Source organism: Amia ocellicauda, chromosome 3 (genome assembly GCF_036373705.1).
Source record: "Amia ocellicauda isolate fAmiCal2 chromosome 3, fAmiCal2.hap1, whole genome shotgun sequence".
In the NCBI taxonomy this organism is placed as follows: domain Eukaryota; kingdom Metazoa; phylum Chordata; class Actinopteri; order Amiiformes; family Amiidae; genus Amia; species Amia ocellicauda.
Genome location: NC_089852.1, coordinates 2,798,665 through 2,817,576, shown reverse-complemented (window position 1 = coordinate 2,817,576; position 18,912 = coordinate 2,798,665). Strand labels below are relative to the sequence as shown.

Below are 18,912 nucleotides of genomic sequence, written 5' to 3'. Positions count from 1 at the left end.
TTCCAGAGATAAGTTAAAAAGAATATATTTCACTCAAAAGAATATATGATTTAAATTTTAATTAACCAAACTGTCGCACAACCACTCGTAAACTTCCTTGTTTCAGAGAAGAAAATGTCCAAACACTGTTTACAAGTCTGTAACACATTTTACAGTCTCAGTATAACTTCGGTGGCAGTATTTCAAGGATACTGTGCTTGTCTGCAACCTACTGTACCAAGACGTATCCTGGCGCAGTGCGGGCAAGGGGGAATTTTACACAGTTAAACGCTAGAAAGCCTCGAGGATGTTGCTTTAGCAGGAAAAGCCCGCTGCCAAGAAAACCCTGCTTTTGGATTAGCTCAGAAAGACCTTGGCTACCCGAACTCTCTTCAGAGGAGTCTCTCGCTCATGGTAACATGCGATAGTGTTCCCATAGTTTTTAAAGGGCATTCAGAGTCTGTATTTTTATTAATCCCTCATTATTTGTTTTTCCCCTCGTATTGCTGGAGGTTCCCAGTCTCTAAAAACTGTTGGCTGCATCTGCGCTGACAAATGACCTGGCAGATTTACACAGCGTTCATGCGCTCAGACTTCATGCCAAGGGGGACTCGATTATAATTCCATCTATTAGAACACCTGAATGTAACCTTAAGTAAAGATTAATGCTCCGCAAAGCTCGTTTTTTTCCCCCGCACCTGGCTCGAGCGCTGGAGCGTCATTCAACCGCATGCCTTGACAGTTTGGCAACGCGAAACAGGTCATTTGAATGAAACGAGATGCAAATCTATAAATCAGCAAATAATTGTACACCGTTTTGCCAAAAGAGGAGGGCAGGGGGGAGATCACAAACTTGTACATTTTCAGATCAGGTTGTGTGATATCCCCGATTTGGCTCGCGCTCAAATTCCATAAAGCGATCATTGAAGTAATCACCATCAGTCTTGATTAAAAAAACAAACACAGGATAGTGCGAGATCCAGCTCAGGGCCCCGTGGGTGTTTATACAGAGGAACCGATCCATGTATCAAAGGCATCCTTTAAAAACTCACCGCAGAGAAGCTGCTATTATTGCCCTTCAGTGTTTTTAAGTGTCGTTGAATGAGATATTTTATGGGCTATACAATGTGTGTGTTTGTGTAGTTAACATCTATCAAAATACGGTTCTTCACAAGCCAGCTTTTGACATTTAATCTCTTTCCTCATGTATAGAAAAATCATTCCATGTGTCGCTAGTGATGCATTTCTCTCAACCCACTATAAACAACGATGGTTATGCAAAACAATGCATTTTGAAAAAGGATAACAAAACAAAACAAATCTGTTGCAAGGGCAGGGATACATTCTGTAGTAGGACAAGTCACAACGGAAACAACTTGGGTCATGCTAGATCAGTTCAGTAGACGGTTTCTTCCACAAAAGCAGAATTCACACATTCAAAACACGCTACGCATCAGCGTATATGACTTGTGAATGGCTGTGACTCGAGCACAGCGCGGGTATAAAGGTAGAAGGAAATAAAGGATAGCCAACTGAGGGAAGAATTGCACATTTTCTTCTGCTGGAAAATGTGCACAAAAGATCACAAGTTCATATATGTTAATGAAGGGGAAGTGAAATGAGAATAGCATTTGTCTGGTTTCCCCCACCTCCCCCAGAATTTAATTATCGATATTTTAGGGCTTTCTTCACTAATTTAACTGAAATAGCTTACCTATCTCCAGAGCACTTATAAACCAATCAGCCATAACATTATGACCACCTGCCTAATATTGTGTAGGTCCCCCTTTTATCGCCAAAACAGCCCTGACCCGTCGAGGCATGGACTCCACTAGACCTCTGAAGGTGTGCTGTGGTATCTGGCACCAAGACGTTAGCAGCAGATCCTTTAAGTCCTGTAAGTTGCGAGGTGGGGCCTCCATGGATCGGACTTGTTTGTCCAGCACATCCCACAGATGCTCAATTGGATTGAGATCTGGGGAATTTGGAGGCCAAGTCAACACCTTGAACTCGTGATTCATCAGACCAGGCCACCTTCCTCCATTGCTCCGTGGTCCAGTTCTGATGCTCACGTACCCATTGTAGGTGCTTTCGGCAGTGGACAGGGGTCAGCATGGGTACCCTGACTGGTCTGCGGCTACGCAGCCCCATACGCAACAAACTGCGATGCACTGTGTGTTCTGACACCTTTCTATCAGAACCAGCATTCACTTTTTCAGCAATTTGAGCTACAGTAGCTCGTCTGTTGGATCGGACCACACGGGCCAGCCTTCGCTCCCCACGTGCATCAGTGAGCCTTGGCCGCCCATGACCCTGTCGCCGGTTCACCGCTTTTCCTTCCTTGGACACTTTTGATAGGTACTGACCACTGCAGACCGGGAACACCCCACAAGAGCTGCAGTTTTGGAGATGCTCTGACCCAGTCGTCTAGCCATCACAATTTGGCCCTTGTCAAAGTCGCTCAGGTCCTTACGCTGCCCATTTTTCCTGCTTCTAACACATAAACTTTGAGGACAAAATGTTCACTTGCTGCCTAATATATCCCACCCACTGACAGGTGCCATGATAACGAGATTGTCAGTGTTATTCACTTCACCTGTCAGTGGTCATAATGTTATGGCTGATTGGTTTATATTAACAATTATAAAAACAAAACAAACAAAAAACTATCAAAGAAACGCATCTCAAACCAAACATGAACAAATAAATAGATAAATTCATCACTGAGTCGACCGAGCATTGATATTTAAAGTAGGGATTTGGAAGATAGGGTGATATTTTAAAACCACACAAATGATATTGTCATTGTCACTAGATTCTCAGGGTCACATGCGTATTCAAATGATGAAAATGCACAACACAGGAGAGAGAGTCGTGCACAAAATGAGCACAGGATTTTTCCTCTCTCCCCATCAATGTTTTCTGAACCCCCAAAAAACAAACTTTGAGCACAGAAATGCATACTCACCCAGGTCTGCAAATGAACAACAAAAACAACAACAACACAAAAATAAACAAAACAAATAATGAAAATTAAAAGATAATAATAGTGCTTTGCAAAAATGAGCGATGGCACTATATTACTCACCACCAAACCATGCACACTTTGTTCTTCGAGAAGGTACAGAACAAAACGGCATGGTACAATTGACGAATACACACTTCTCCATTAATTAGACAGTGATTGTATTTGAGAATCACTTCTTCTAATGTTGAACTGAAAGGCATGCACAAGGTCCTCGGGTCTCCCTGCACCCCCGAGATCGAATGCAGTACCTGGATGCATACGATGACTGAAGCAATTACAAAACTGCACATAAAGGGTCTCAAAGGATGCATTGTTATTCAAGAAAGAGACAATATTGTGCAGGTATTTGCAAAATCTCCTCTAAGGAGGCTTTTTTTTCTCCTCAAAATAACCGAAAATATGCTTCAGATAAACATTATTAAAAAGGAACAAGCACAACACACACAAGCTAAACTGTTTTCGCTCAGCTCCTAAACAGAACTGCTTCATCGTGGCTTTAATTCCAAACAACATTTTTGCTGACATTTCTAAATGAAAAACTCTTTCTCCGCGGTCTGTGCGGTCCGGCTCTGAGCGTCGAAGGAGGACCTCGTACCTCTCCAGCTCGGCGATCTTCTTGTCCTTGTCGTTTTTCTCCGTCTCCACTTCCCTGAGGATCTCCAGCAGCCGGTCCACCTCAGCCTGGGACTTCCCCGACTCCTCTTTGTAATAGGCCACCTCTTTCTCCAGGTGCTTCACCTTGTCCACGAACTCGGGGTTCATGCGCGCCACCTCCTCCGCCTCATGGGCCTTGGGTATTTCACAGCGAAAATATTACAGACATTAGTCGCATTAGCGGATACATCCTTCAAATCTTATTAAAAAAGTTATTTATATATAACCATAACCAGGGCATAATTGTTGGTTCATTTAAGATGCAGAAAAGTTGCCAAAAACTTGTTTTCCTTGTGCTTTAGTGTGCATAAGAAAAAGTACTTTAACTGTTGGGATCATAGCACAAAATGTCCTGTGTTACATGACTATTACGCTTTGAAAACCAAAACTAGATATTTCAAATGTGTTTCTTCTGGAAGGGATACTGAGGTACCAACATATTTGTGTCAATCAGAAATTGGGGAGAATTTCTGAATCGATCTGAATTTAAACTGACCTGTAAAGTGTTATCCATTTACTGTAAGCACTAAACTCACACGTATATTAGACAAACTGAAATCTATGGACTATTCTCGCCCTCTCCTTAAGTTGACTATTGTCCTCCAAGCACCCAAGAAATCACTACAGCACTTTGAGTCCGATCTCCTGTGCATTTTCAGTTTCTGAGGCAGTAGGAGTCTGTTTTGCACACATCTAAAAACTCGACTCAACTATGTGCTTTGTTTGTAAATAAGACATTTTTTTTTTCTTGGTGTTGATTTATTTCCTGCTCAGCTATTTCTTCCTCAAGCTTATCAGCTTCCCTAGAATGAGCCAAGGCCAACATTCAGGAAAGATGCCAGCCATTTCAGTCCCCGGAAAGAAAACAAACAAATGATTCATAGAAATACCAACAGGGTTTATATATATATACACAAATATAGGCAACCACTGATGTCAAAATCAGGAGCTCTCTCAGCTTCAAATTGGGAAAATATAAATTGTAGTTAAGCACAACTAATTTATAACAGGTCGCCCACAGCTACATTTTTGGATAGTTAGTGCCGGCTGCGAACGCTGTCATGATTCATGAAAAGCACATTTCTCAGACCATTCGATAAGCTTGGGGAAAAAATGACCTAATCAGCAACAATTTCAGATGCAATATAATAACGGTAATCCTAACTACACAATAATATGGATGGAGGAATTATAGAAAGAAGCCTTTGAATCCCATTGGGGAGAAAATCATTTTACGGTTTTGTTGTGTTCTGCTAGACTCCAAATTAACCACAACAAGAGCCGTCCCTTCCATTGCTATAATTGATTTCTTATTTTCTATTTCTAAGACTCTGAGTGAAAATAATCCTTCTTAACAGCCTACAGAAATGAGGTTTCTTGCCATACGCCTTGCGTTTGCAGACAAAAATGTATTTTATGGAGTTATATGTTGTAATAAATGTAGTTTATGTTACAATAAATGTTTTTGTCAGGGAGAACGCTGACAATTTACACTCTTCAAAAGAAATACAGCAGAGTGGACAACCATAAATCCTGGCCCGATTGAATGCTCGCTAGTCCCCAGGAAAAGAGGAAACGGCATGAACTAACAATTACACCAGATCATTACTGATGCATAGAAAAAACCCACTCAAATCATCAGGAACATGTCCGAGAGACACACAACACAAAGTCGGTGGACAACACACACGCAAGAGTGAGGGTGAGACTGAACAGGAGACACATGCGCGGTGACACGGCACTGTTTTGCACACAACGGCAGCAAACCGAGTCAGAACAGTCAGTAGCCAAAGTGAGACACAGTGAACACGAAGAACAAACAACAGCAAAGGGCACCGCAATGTTGCCTACCGCAGGTTTCCCGTCATTCGTACTGGGCGTCTTGGATAAGCAAGCAGAGGGGAGAAACAGGCAAGCAAGGCAGTGAACAAGTCGTTGCCGGTTAATGAGGCATGCAAGGTGAACGGGCGGGGAGCACATAATGCAACACTGCTACTCTGGTGATGCTAAACAGTCTTTGCAATGGTTTCGTTTTCAGACTTTAAAAGAAACAGTTCTGAACAAAGCATTTTGTTTATAAATTCAATTCAAAGTGCATTAAGCTGCTCTTGTTTTCATGTAACATATAGTTAAGCATGAGGATTAAAGATGGGAGTGTTTCTGGTCCCTGGATTAGGAATTCAATTGTCTTGAAAGGGTAAGAAACTAGCTCTAAAAAACATGTTTTATTGTAGAAACCCTGCAATCAATATGTATATACATTTATACATATTGGTCTCTTTCTTGTGGTTTTTCAAACTGTTAAATAGTTCCTAAGGGATAGAAGAGAGAAGTTTTGTAATTTCCTATAGTTTGTCAGTCCTTTGAAGAGACCACGAAATGCCATTTGTTTTAATGTGAGCATTTAGACTGTAGATATTTGATGATTCATTATTTTAAGTGTCTCACAGGACATGTGTGACTTAAAATTATTTTTCTTTGAATTGGGAATCAAGTTTGTGGTGCTTGGTTTGACAATTGAATGAGATATTCTTAACATCAGTCAATATAGCACTGATTGTATTTATCACACAAACAAGACAAGGGGCCAAACCAATTGAAGCTCAGCTATCAGGGGCTACACTTTATTAACTAGAATATATATATATACACACACAATTATGAATTACCTCTTCCATTTACTGCTTATCTTTTAGTTTTCAGGGGCCAATAAGAATACAATTGTTGCTTTTTCGTTGATCATAGAAGCAAAGAATAACAATTAAATCAAATATACAGTTTTCTACCAGAAAGAGAGAAAAAAAAAAGTATTTTGGTCAATGCAAAACCATTGTAGAAGCCAGCGTTGTGGTGGGAGTGTGGGACGGCTGATATCAACACAGAGAGGGACTCTGTTGTGTCGACTGATACAGATACGCTCAAGAGACCCACCGGAGAGACTGCTTTCAATAAAAGCGCTTTTCGGTCTCAGACTCTCAACATTTGTCCTTTGAATGTCCAATATTAAAATGAAAACAACATTTTGGTAAAGTGAGACGTCGAGATCTCGCTCGATACCACGAAAACCACCAGGAGTGAGAAGGTCTGAGAAAGTCTGGTGTTCAAAGTAAGTCGATTTTCAGCAGTAGAGTGTCCATTAATTATACTAAAGGAAAATACTGTTGTGTATTCAGTCGCTTACTGATTGTGGTTTCCATAAATCATAGAGAAATCTTGAAAATACCAATAGAGAGAGAGGGAGGCAAAACTAGGAGGAGACGTATTTTATTTGTTTTACTTTATCGTGCTTTGGTCTCCCAACTGAAATATGCGACCTCTCTATTGAGGTGTCACTGTATATAGCACCCTCTCTCAGCGCTATGTTTTAATTAGTCCCTGAATAACCCAGCTCAACACCTCCATTTGGTTGGGTTGGACTCATTTTGATCATTTAAATCAACAAAACAAATCTCTTGAGCATATCTGTTGTAAACAAATGTCAGCATGCATAGGTCACCAGCCGGTAGACTTAAAGGCAATCAAATCACTGAGCCCTACAAACTGATCGAGGTTATCACTTCACAGAAAGCTCTAACCAGGAAACGTGTTGAAGGGAAATGATCAATACGGGAAAAAAAGGGACTGAGGGTCTCTATGGGTTATTGGGTTCCAGCTGGACTGGAGGAATTGATGGCTGCCATCTTTGAAGATGTCCTTTATGACTACTCTGTGGCTTTGGCACAACGGGCAGGCTGATGGGTCCTCATGCTTTCATATGTTACAGAGGGCAACTTTCAGAAACAACTTACGGGATTGTACATCTGATTGAACAACTGCTCAGCTTGCTACATTGCAAAGGGGGGAAGAATGAAGGACGGACAGGAAGAGAAGGGAAGATCCGGGAGAACGCCGTTAGCTCGACAGATCTACTGGATTTGCACAGAAGAGCTTGTCATCAAACAACAAAGAAGAGATTGAAGTATCCAAACATTGCACAGTGAAAGCGAGAGGCATTTTTTTGATGAGGATATACAAATGTTGATTTTGGTTGTTTTTAGAATAAATTAAGAAAGAAATCAAAGATAAAAAAGGCTGAAGTAAGTTTAAGGTTTGCTTTACTTTAGTGAAGTTAAACAACCCAGGCAACCAAAAAAAAGAAAAAGAAAGGAAAGAAAGCTGTCCACTTTTGATGATGTATTAAGTGTTGGTCTCAAGCAGTGCAAGTGCATCAGCCAAGACTTACCATCTATCAGCGCTGTCCAGAATCCGTAATAATATGTGATGAATTAAACCTATCTTCAAATATATTGCTTTTTTCCTTTCCAATTATTATTATTATTCTTGCAGCCATGTTTCAATGGTGCCGTGAGAAATCGCTGGAGGCAGATAAGACTGACATTCCCTTTATCAGACCACTATATTAATCGAATTAGGATCGAGGAAATCACGCCCTGCTTATATCAGCTGCGGAGCTACGCCTTCGTACGAGGCACGGAGTGTATTTTTTTTTTCAGACATTACTGCTTTTGGGAGAAGAAGCAGAGTTATGGTGTTATAATCAATGTATTGTGTACAGAGTATCATGAATTGGCCTAGACAGTACTTATATTTTAATTAATTGAAAAGCTGTGAAATTCTAATAAAAATTATGGATATTTTTAATGCATCAATGCACACCATCTTGTGTCTCAACATGAAAGACCCTGCATTTGTTTTTAAATACAATGTTCTTATTGATAACTAGGAAACAATATATCTACATATATGTATATTAAATCATATTTCTATTAGATACAGTTTAACCTTTATTTGACGCTGACACTCAGATCTCACTTCATTAATTCATCATCATTATTCAGACGCCGTGACACGAACACGGCTAAGTACCGACACGCAGACCGCCAGGAGCGTGTTTCCAGGGCTGTGATACTGATCTGTGAGTGTTTATGAATCATCGTCAATTTACACATAATTAAATAGCCACTTAAAAGGAGTGCAGAACTGACGTTTCACAGCTGAGGAAGTTCCCTGACAGCCGGTGACGGGCAGACGTTGAGCTTCAACACTTTCTGTTGGGGGTTAGGAGAGTGTACATCTGCCGGTTGTTTATTAACTGTGTCGGACTTTTGGTCACGGTCGTCTTACTTTAATTTAAAATTGAAACCCTCCCGAAAAGCAGGCCTCAACACCCGAGCCAGCGAGCTGGACACTGGCCACTCCCCCCCTCGGTAACATTTAATTTCCTATTGACACAGATGTTAAAGGGTTCTTACTTATTGTATTACAATTATCAGCTGCTTTAATCTGGGCTTTCATGAGAAATGGAGAAAAAGACAAAAGGGCAGAGACACCTTTCTCAACGACGGGACGTGTTTGGCTCCTCCTGTGAACCGCGGGCCTCGTTTCCAGTCCGTTCGGATTGTGCATTTCATGTCTGTATAATCCAATAAAGTGGGCCCGGTCACCTTTAACCTACTTTGCATTACTGCTATATTAATGCTCCATTTACTTCACACTTCGTTGCTTTTACAACTTAAAAGCGGAGCTGAAGCAGTAAGAGGATTGGAGTCACGGCGGACAGAAATGCCGTTTGTGGGTCATGTGCACCACCAGTAAAGTTTCAGTATGTTTAGCGCCTGTCTGCGTTTCTGAAGCTCTTTATTCTCTCCGAATGACCAAATTATTCAATCGGCTGGCTCATTTAAACGTAATCAACCGGCTGTCAGTGGAGACGATCAGTGCTCAAAATCGATGCACCCGTAGAAAGTTATATTAAAGCCACTGAAGGTGTGCGTGTACTTATGCAAGCAAGAAATATAACACAATGGGAGAGCAAACGTCTGAATGCAAATGTTAAATTGTTCTCCTCATCGAAGAAAGCGTCGTGTATAATGTTTAACTTTTAAATGAGAAGTTTCCATCGGCCCAGGAATCAAACCAGATTATTTCAGAGAGCGGTCCAGAGCTCGATTATTAATAGCATGCTTTTGCTTCTCTAATAGCTAAAGCAAATACAATAGAACGAATGCCCTTCAGCAGCCGGACTGCGCTGGCACGTCTTCCACAGAGAAGCAGGTCTGTTTCTATTGTTGCCTGCTGAAAGCTTAATTGGAAAAATATGTTTTTTTTCATTTCCAAACATTATGAACTAACCTGGTTAATGCAGTGAAAGACACAAAAGGCAAAATGAAAGCGAGTGGGACGTTCACTCGGAGTTTGCTGGGAACTCCGTTTGCATTTAATTTGAAATCTATCATTTTGAAATTCCACACAAATGCAATTAAGGTGCAACTGCAACGGGGCAAAGATGTTCTCCAAATTCCTGCAATTAGAAGATTACGGTTGGGCTTTAAATCAAACAGAAATCTGTAAAGCATTTAGATCTTTTTGTTTTTTAACCACGATTGTGCGTCATTCTCACGACACCGCTCACACGCAGGGTGTCGGGCATTGTCTTCATGGCATTTTTAAAGAGAGGGCCCTACAGGGTAAAGGCCTGTTTATGAGTTTTCAATCCCGACCTTTATTCTTCCGTTGCATTATATTAACCGACACATCAAAACTGTTCATTTAAACTATTATTAATTAACACGATGACTACATAATTATGTGTAACAACATTGTAATTACACATCATAACCAATGTTATAAAACTGCAATAATAACGATAATTAGAAGAATTAAACACCTGCATATCTATCCTAGTATTTTAGCCTTTCTTTCACCCTTAATTTTAAACGTGTGCATTATAGTGCAGACCAAAGCATGTCATCCTCTATCAATACCGGATCAGCCGAGAGTGCCGCGCACAAACAGACTCGCTTAGACTCGAGCTGCCACTAGAAACTGTTCCCGTCTGCCCAAACGGTCCGAAAACAAAGGCACGACCTGACAGTCAAAATATTTCCCTCTATAAAGGTTTATGTTTCCACAGCCTCACAATTTGATATACTTTAAGTGGGGGTTGGCTGGCTGATTGAATTGGCAACGGGATCTGAAGGCCATCTCTCCAGGAATGCACAGCCTGGTTTCCATGTACCTGCTCCATTTGTTTGGGTTTCAATCAATCCTGACTGAAACTGAGATCGGTGTCTTTAATGAAATAATTGCCCAGATTAAAGCCTGTGGGTGTATATATATATATATATATACTCACACACACACACACACACACACACACACACACACACTTCATCTTATTTTAAACGCAGCATCAATGATGGCTATTCCATCCTGAACCACGGAATGAGTTCTTAATACCGACAGAAAATCTCTTAAAGCAAAAATAATCTGTGCAAACATTTTTTCGAAGGAACTCTATTAAGAGGCATTGGCGCTTGTACATGTGATATTGCGTGATCATTTTATATTGCATATTTAAGTTTGCTGATCCCTCACATAACTCAAGGTTTGGCCAGGAGTTGTGCCAGGGAGACCAGTAATCCGGAGGCTGTGCGCTTCCCAGCGTAGACCGACGACTGTGAATGTATTACGGATTCTAGAAAAATAAAATAATGACAGCTTTCTTTGGGTTGTGTTTGGACTACCTTCAAGGACAAGACCAATGTACATCCTATACGCAGGGCTGAACAAACCCCTTTTCCTTCCACCCAGACCAGTTATTAGAACTACTGGTGTGAACACTTGTTTATTACCAGAATTACTGCGGGCCAGCAGCCTAGGCAAGCGATCGAACAATGAATGTGATCTCTTCTCCCTTTAGAGACTGAGACCCAACAGTGTCTGCGCCAAATGGTTCAATTCGATTCTCCATCTCCATGTTGCATCGACGGCTGGCGATAAGCCATTTGACAAACAAACATTAACAAGCTGCTCATAATACTGGGCCTAGGTGGACTGAAATGCTTTGCCCAACCCTGCATATAAATCAATTTATGCTACAGGATACAAGAAAGGAGGAGACTCAAACTAGCAGACATGCAGATTAGTACAGAATGCCCCATAATGTCTTTGACACGGGTAACGTATTGAAGGAGGATGGAACGGATGCATAAAGCTAAAGTGTTATCAAAAACACCGCTTCAAGATACAAGACATTCACAGATCAAATCATATTGTATTTTCTGACATTTCTCAGATGTATCGTGATTAAGGAACAGTGTTGCTCGAAGCTACAGGTGTGAACCTCTCTGATTGTGTGTGATTTTAAAAACAAAACAAAACATTGAACACAAGGTGATATAGAATAAAAAATGAACTTATTGAGGAGAAACAATGGAAATAAAATTCCAGATTTCTGTTTATAAAAAACTGCAGGAGAAAAAACATCAATACTTATTATTATTATAATTATGTTTATGTTAATAATAATCATAATTGAACATGTACTAATAATTATACCTACTCTTTTGACAACACTTTTGTCTTTAATAGGAATTACAGCCCTGGAATGGAAAATATTAAGCACAGGAGGAAAAGTACAAACTGACAAAGACAGTCGAGATGTGGGGGGAGGGCAAGTCAGACGGAGTAATGTCAAGGCAGGAGAGAGTGGAGGTCGGGGGGGACACTTCTCTGGTTTGCAAGATGGCTCATTCTCTCCCTCACAAAGCATTTCTCTAACACTACATCAGACTTCAGGATTGCTATATTGGTTTCATTCCACAATAAAACCCAAAGAGGAATTCCGAGTCACAATTATAGCGCTTTCCTCCGGGGTCTAACGGTGAACAACAGATGGCAGGGGAAAATGACAAGCTAGGCCCAAGAAGAGAGGCGGAAGAAATCATGCATTTTCCTCTTCGGGTTTCATCGTGGAACAACAAATGCATTGACATCCTACTGCGACTGAGTACTATTGCAGCAGCCCTACTGTTCGAGGTGAACAGATTCTCATGGGAGACATAGTTTCATTTTCCCAAAACGAGAATATCAGAGGCCAGGAAACCAGTCGTACGGTGGTGTTCTCCAAATAGCACAATCTTTCCTTCTGATAGACCTTGTGTCCTGGGCTGGCACACTCCCAGGAAGGAGCCCAGCACCTTTAAAAGTGTGTCAAACTTCACTTTGCTAAGAACGGCGCCTTACACTTGTAGAAAAGGTCTATCAAATACATAATGTGTCTCAAATGTGTGTTGTGTTTTTAATCACTGGCACATACATCTTGCCTCAACACACTCCTCAATCCCACGACTAACCTAAACACTAACCTCTACAGAATAAAAAACAGTCGGCAAGCACTTTGTAGTGTCAGAACGTACGTCACTGTATGTGAACTGTAAAACAGCTTAAACGTACATCTATGTTTAACACAACCACAGAAGGAATGCTGCAAGTCAATGGCATTAAAGTCTGTTTTAAGAATCACAGGATTCTTTTCTTGGGGGCGTGGTTCGGAGGGAGGGTTCGGCATTTGATCTGTCAGGAGTCTGTTCTGCATTATTTCGTTACAGAAAAGGTTATGAATCTGCCAGAGACTCCTATCGGCACGTTACGCCGCAAGCCCAACCAACCTGCCGGATTCAAAGTGCCGGGCGATACAGTGATAATCTTTTCAGGGTCACAAGCCGCTCTGACGCTTGTATCTTTGCCAACAGAGTCACCATTGTCTGCCTCCCCCCACGATACCCATCGAACGTCACCCATGTCAAAACAAGCCCCTATGTTTATTTAGACAGGGAGACGTATCATTGCATGAGATCTAACGAGAGCCATTCCTGGGGGCCTGCATGGGGGCCAAAAAAGGGAGCTTTCGTCGGCCGCCACCTACCTTTTGCAATTGCGCTTCCAACTTACTACACTCGTCCTTCTTTTGCTCTATGGCAATCTCCAGGGTTTTGAGTTTGGAGTCCTTTTTCAGGCCCGACGAAGCTAACGACGACGCGTGCTCTTTCAAGTCAATTAAACTAGACTGAAACGAGACAAAACCAAGGCCAGACAGTCAGTGACAGCAGGGCGGACACACGTGGCGCTGAAAGACATTGAGCTGCAGGGCCCGGGTGCGCATGCAGGGCGTTCACTTCCTCCCCGCCGGAGCAGTTGGACACACAACTGTGTAGTGCGTCATCGAAATGTGTGTGAACAGAGAGTGTGACGACAATTAACAATTAACGCGTGACACCCGCAGAGGACTGGTGTGCATCTCGCCCCCAACTGCAGGTGAGCAATATGGCACATATTTCTATAACGCCACAGGTAAAGGTGAAGATTTGGTAACAATCACCTGGTCACAGATTAGCCACTCCCCTGCTTACTGGCCATCACATTTCTTGAGCATTAAATATACACATGATCAAAACTTCATCCACCATTACTGTGGATTCTGTTTTTGTTTGTGTGTGTTTTCTCTACCTGCTTCAAGCCTGTGAAAATTAAGAGCCAGAAATCCAGAGATTCCGGTAATCAAGCAATTCCACTTTGTGGCCCAGTGTCAATAAGCAATAAAACATCATTCATGAGAATACAATTATATATATATATATATACACACTCACATATATATTTCTCATAAATTTTAATACACCAAAAGAAAATTGCTCCAGCATGCTCGGGAACAATCAGAATCCCTCTTGGCTCAAGATCAGGAATGGTAGGATAGGACTATAAATTACATTTTTCGGCACTAGGAAACCGTGCACAGAGTACAGGGTGCAGTCATGTAGATTCATGTGCACGAATTAGAAGAGAATTGATTTCACAAGTGATGCTAACACTTTAAATATAGGTTCTGGGCACTGTATTACAACGGCTGCCCTAGTCTGACACTGGGTTGGATATTGGCTGCAGTAGTTGTACTAAAAGTGTATTCAACCATTTTGTGTCTGTCTGCACTGCTATGGAGAATAATCTTTCCATCAGAGCACACTTGCAATGGACGCCACTGGACAGGGTGAGACGGGAAGAAAGAGGGACAGAAGGGGTTATCATCAGAGTCATATATTAACAGACACTTGATGAAGAGGCTGCCACTGATTCGATGCGGTTCTCCGCGGTCCCTCGATGGCACAGTGTGAGCGCTCGACGTTTTGGGGGGGAATATGTGGGTCTAGAGAGATAAAGCAATGGAGATGCATACAAATCACACACAGAAGGGCAAGTAGGCAATGAGAATAGCATGGGCAGCTATGAAGGGATTGTAACTTCACTCCTGTTGCGAAAAGCTAGGCGCCCTCAATATCTAGATAAACGAAGAGCTACAGACGGACACCTCTCTAACGACACTACGACAGGAGAAGACTGACCTCCTTCTCAGTCAGTTCGGCCTGCAGAGCATTGACCTTCTCCTTCAGGTCCTTGTTTTCCTTCTTGTAGGACTCGACCTCCTCCAGCCTCTCTTGGTCGTCTCGCTCCCGCTGCTCCTTCAGGCGTTCGATGATTCGCTCCTATAAAGGCAATTCCAGCAGGTTACAGTCGTGAGCGAAAAACGGAGAGCAGTTCGTACGCCCCCGCTGTACCCTCCTGCAGAACATCAGCTCTGATCAAGGGGCACAATATCATCGTTAACACTAATCTCTGCTCATTCTTTGACAGTATTGGTACCGATGTGAGGCCGGTGCAACTGAACGCTTTAAAAAGCAGACTCAACATTTCCAGTCATTTTAAATCAGTCAAAAGATCCTCCTTGGAGTCGGAAAGACTCTCAACAATAAACCAGCCTGAAATTCAACTTTTTGATATGAAAGATTAAGGAAAGAATAAGCAATCGTTGGAAAGGACTGATTAACTTATGTGTCGTTCCTACACATCCCAGCGTCACACATAGAGGGTAGAGGTGTGGTGGGATTTTGCAGGAAAACCTCCATCCCCATGTGTGCAACGCCAGAGAGTTTCTGGGTGTTGGTTATAATTTGGGGGGGCAACAAAGAAGTGTATGTAATTATGTGGCCTTCGGGGTGACTGAAGTCTCCGGCTCTTGCGCAATGGCAAGACCGAAGCTGTAAAAAGGGCCATCAGGACTGAAGTGTGCAGCTCGTCACGTGTTTTGGCATCTGTGTTGGAATATCAGGAATCGCTGCATGTCTGTATAAAGGATACAAACATCCCAGGAGTGGACTGAAATATCCTCCTCGACACCCTCGTCTGGCCTTCTTCAGCTAATTAAAAACAGGCGCTCGTACACCACGGATGACTAAATTTGCGACAGAGTGAGCAATTAACAGAGAATGTACTCTCTCGTGTGACGTCATTATGCACCACAATAACCACATGACAAACAGCCGTTCGATAAGCAAATTATCATCACGTTGTATTATCCACACACTGGCAGCTTTTGCAAAAGAAAACACAAAAATGTGTAAGGCAGTGTGAATGTAGGAACCATCATAATAACAAAATGGTTTATATGGGCGTAAATTAAATCCCTTACTTGGTCTAACAACAAGGCTAAGAACAATCTATTGAAGAACACGAATATTGTGTTATTATAGTTCTCAGAACTGTCCTACGCCTTCAGGAAGCAGTGTTTAAAGTTTATGAAGATATAGGTAACATCAAGGGACATGTTTGTCTATATATACTGTACATTTTATTCAGTCCTATTCATATCGAAGGACACGTGGTGCTTTTTTGTGTTTTAATAAAAAAAAGGCATCAAGAGTAATAAACCTGGGGGGGTGTATTGAATCGGTAATTACTCTAAGCGGATAACTTAATACAATTGTTCCCGAAGACAATAAAAAGCATTATGGAACAAATTCACCATGTTCTGCACATTAGAGAAAGCAACTGCAAAGAACAAAAGCTTTGTTGAGCTTAAATTGAATTAATATGTTCGGTCAAAGACAAATGAATTTAAGCTTTTAGACAACAAATGCAATATGGAACATAGGAAACATCTGCGCAGTCCGCACATGCCTGAAACAATGTCTGTAAGTGTTCACGGCGCGGACCGACCGCACGTCAGAGCCACTCACTGCAGGGCGGCAGGACAGGTGATAACGCTCGGTCCCGGCAGACTAATAACTACCCCACGCTGGCGTCTGCAGGACACGGATGTTTCACTACAGAACTCATTGTTTCAATCAATCCTCTATCACAAGAAAGAGACATATATCCTCTATATGCGATGTCTCATTTTATGTCATTGCACCTTCAGGAGAATTATTAAAATAGCCAAACATCGCTGTTCGCTGCTCACCCTTTGCTCACGGCCACTGCTCAGAAAGCTGCTCAGGGGTGGCATTCGGGACAAACCTACACTTATCTGATACACACGGTTCCTTTAAACGTCCTCCTTCCTTGTAACCTGGCCGGGAGCCAGACATCCTGAATTCTTTACATCACTTCTCTGCTGAACCATATAATGGTGTTGTGGGCCATCCCCTGTAATGAAACGACTCTCTTCATTCGCTAGACTTGTGATTAATGGGTCTGGATTGATATAACAGGAACTGTCTTCTCCAGAGCGATTCCCGTGCCAGCGGTCCTGGCACACATCCTATAATTATGAGATTCCTGCGCAGTGTTTACCTACAAGCACGGGGCGAGATCATTTATGTAAGGAACTGTTTCTTGAGTTCATAGACAAAAGCCCATCGGCACGTATAGTCATGCACCTACTTCCCGAGATCTCAACGGACGCTCTCACTGGTTTCGTTGACTGGGGGGAGAGAAAAGACAGAAGGGACTGGAATGATGCGTTATTGTATTTCATAAATCGCCCTATTATTGAACCAACATAACAGAAAGGCTATAACATAAAAGTCAGGAAGTGACTTTTCTTTCTGCAATCCTTCTAAAGCAAGGTGCTACAGGAACGTAAAACCATTGTTTGACCATTTTATACTCCCGGATCCCTTTTGCGAAGAGCGGAAATTCCACTGAAGGCCACAGCCGTGACACTGTGCACGTGAGATGAAAACTTCACAAGAGCGCTGCAGACTTCAGTCCAAACAGACTGCTTGCAGGGGCCCCTCAGCTCTGGAGATGCGGCTCCCCCAGGCACCCGCGCCGGCCCCCCCACCCTTCCCCAGCCTCCCTCCAGTTCACTGCAAGGTGATGCCGCTCTCCGTCATGCTCGGCTCACCCCCAGACCACAGCCGACAGCTGGCCCGGTGGCAACGCCAAATGGATCCGAGTACAGCACAGAAACACTGTGACAAAAGTGTCTTCCTGGCTTATCTCTCCCCGTGACAATGGCACGCCGTGTTGGGTTTGTTTTAAGTATTAGCCAATGATCCTGTGATTGATTGTTTGACATTCTACATGACCTGCACCCCCCCACCACCCCCTACATGCTGGAGTCGTTCAGCTTCAAACAAAGGAAGAGGGTTTGGGAAACCGCAGGAACCCGTAGCCCACATGACCGAGCCGCTGGTGAAGTCAAGGTTGGGACTGTGGGGTTTACATTCATTGATTGATTATTCCATTGGTTATTTTCTTTAGACCCCGTGGAGCTGACATCCTCACCGATACCACAGTCTGGTATTAACAAAACAGGGGTTCGCTTTTAAACTCAGACTGAGATGAACCACGAGGAAGAGCCAGTCACTTTAAGGGCATTAAAACAATAAAATTGACAACAACAACAACATTCTACTTGAAAATGAAACCTTGTACTCCACTTTAAACGACTTTGACACGCCGGCGTTTGAATGGAGCGTTGGAGAAAAGGTCACACCACCCCCCACAACACGCAACACGTGTGACACGCCCCCCCACGCGTGAAACACCTCCTCACCTTCTCTGACAGGGCCTCCTCGAGCGTGGCCAGCGCCGTGTCTGTGTTGCTGGAGTCGGTCTGCAGTGACTTCACTCTGTCCTTCAGGTTCGTCAGCTGCTTGTCTTTGTCGCGAAGCTGTTCTTGGAGATTCTCAATCTTAAAGGGGGAGAAACCAGTGGAAAGATTTAAAAAAAAAAAGACTTTAAACTGAAATAGCTTTTAAACTGAGTGAAGAAATAAAACCATTTTCCTCCAACGGCAGCCCTTTGTATTCGGGATATTCAAAAATCCCAATAAACTTCAATAAATTGGACCGAGGACCAGCACAGCTCATTTTAAGAGCCATCGTAGGATCGTAAATCATTTATTCTTTTCTTTTGTTCTGTTTTAGTATAATGGCTGCAAATTGTATATCGTTTGCCCTCCTTGCTTTCTTCTGCCCATCTGCTGAAGCTTTCTGCCTTCAGTGATTGCTATTTTAACAGGAGGAAAAACTGTATTCATGCTTCAAAATGCATTAGCAAATAATGGAACGTTATCTTTAATTATTAACGATGTCTTGTGTCCCATTCCTGCTTACACACATGGCAACACTCCTCTATAAAAGCGGACCGTACTAGCACAGACAGGCCTGGGTTAAGTGCTTCTTCGC

The 18,912-nt window shown here is 42.4% G+C and overlaps 1 protein-coding gene across 7 annotated transcripts in view; it reads right to left on the bottom strand.

The window, feature by feature from the left end:
- The window catches only part of erc2 (ELKS/RAB6-interacting/CAST family member 2), a 272,071-nt gene that overhangs the window by 138,951 nt on the left and 114,208 nt on the right, over window positions 1-18,912 (bottom strand). For 4 of the 7 annotated variants that reach the window (XM_066697715.1, XM_066697717.1, XM_066697719.1 and 1 more), the window contains exons 8-12: window positions 18,279-18,416; window positions 14,842-14,982; window positions 13,371-13,511; window positions 7,450-7,485; window positions 3,603-3,796 (exon numbers count right to left, since the gene is read on the bottom strand). In XM_066697715.1, the coding sequence (XP_066553812.1) occupies window positions 3,603-3,796; window positions 7,450-7,485; window positions 13,371-13,511; window positions 14,842-14,982; window positions 18,279-18,416 (650 nt within the window). The remainder of the gene's footprint in view (window positions 1-3,602; window positions 3,797-7,449; window positions 7,486-13,370; window positions 13,512-14,841; window positions 14,983-18,278; window positions 18,417-18,912) is intronic. The other 3 variants (XM_066697716.1, XM_066697718.1, XM_066697722.1) reach the window with 1 other exon arrangement.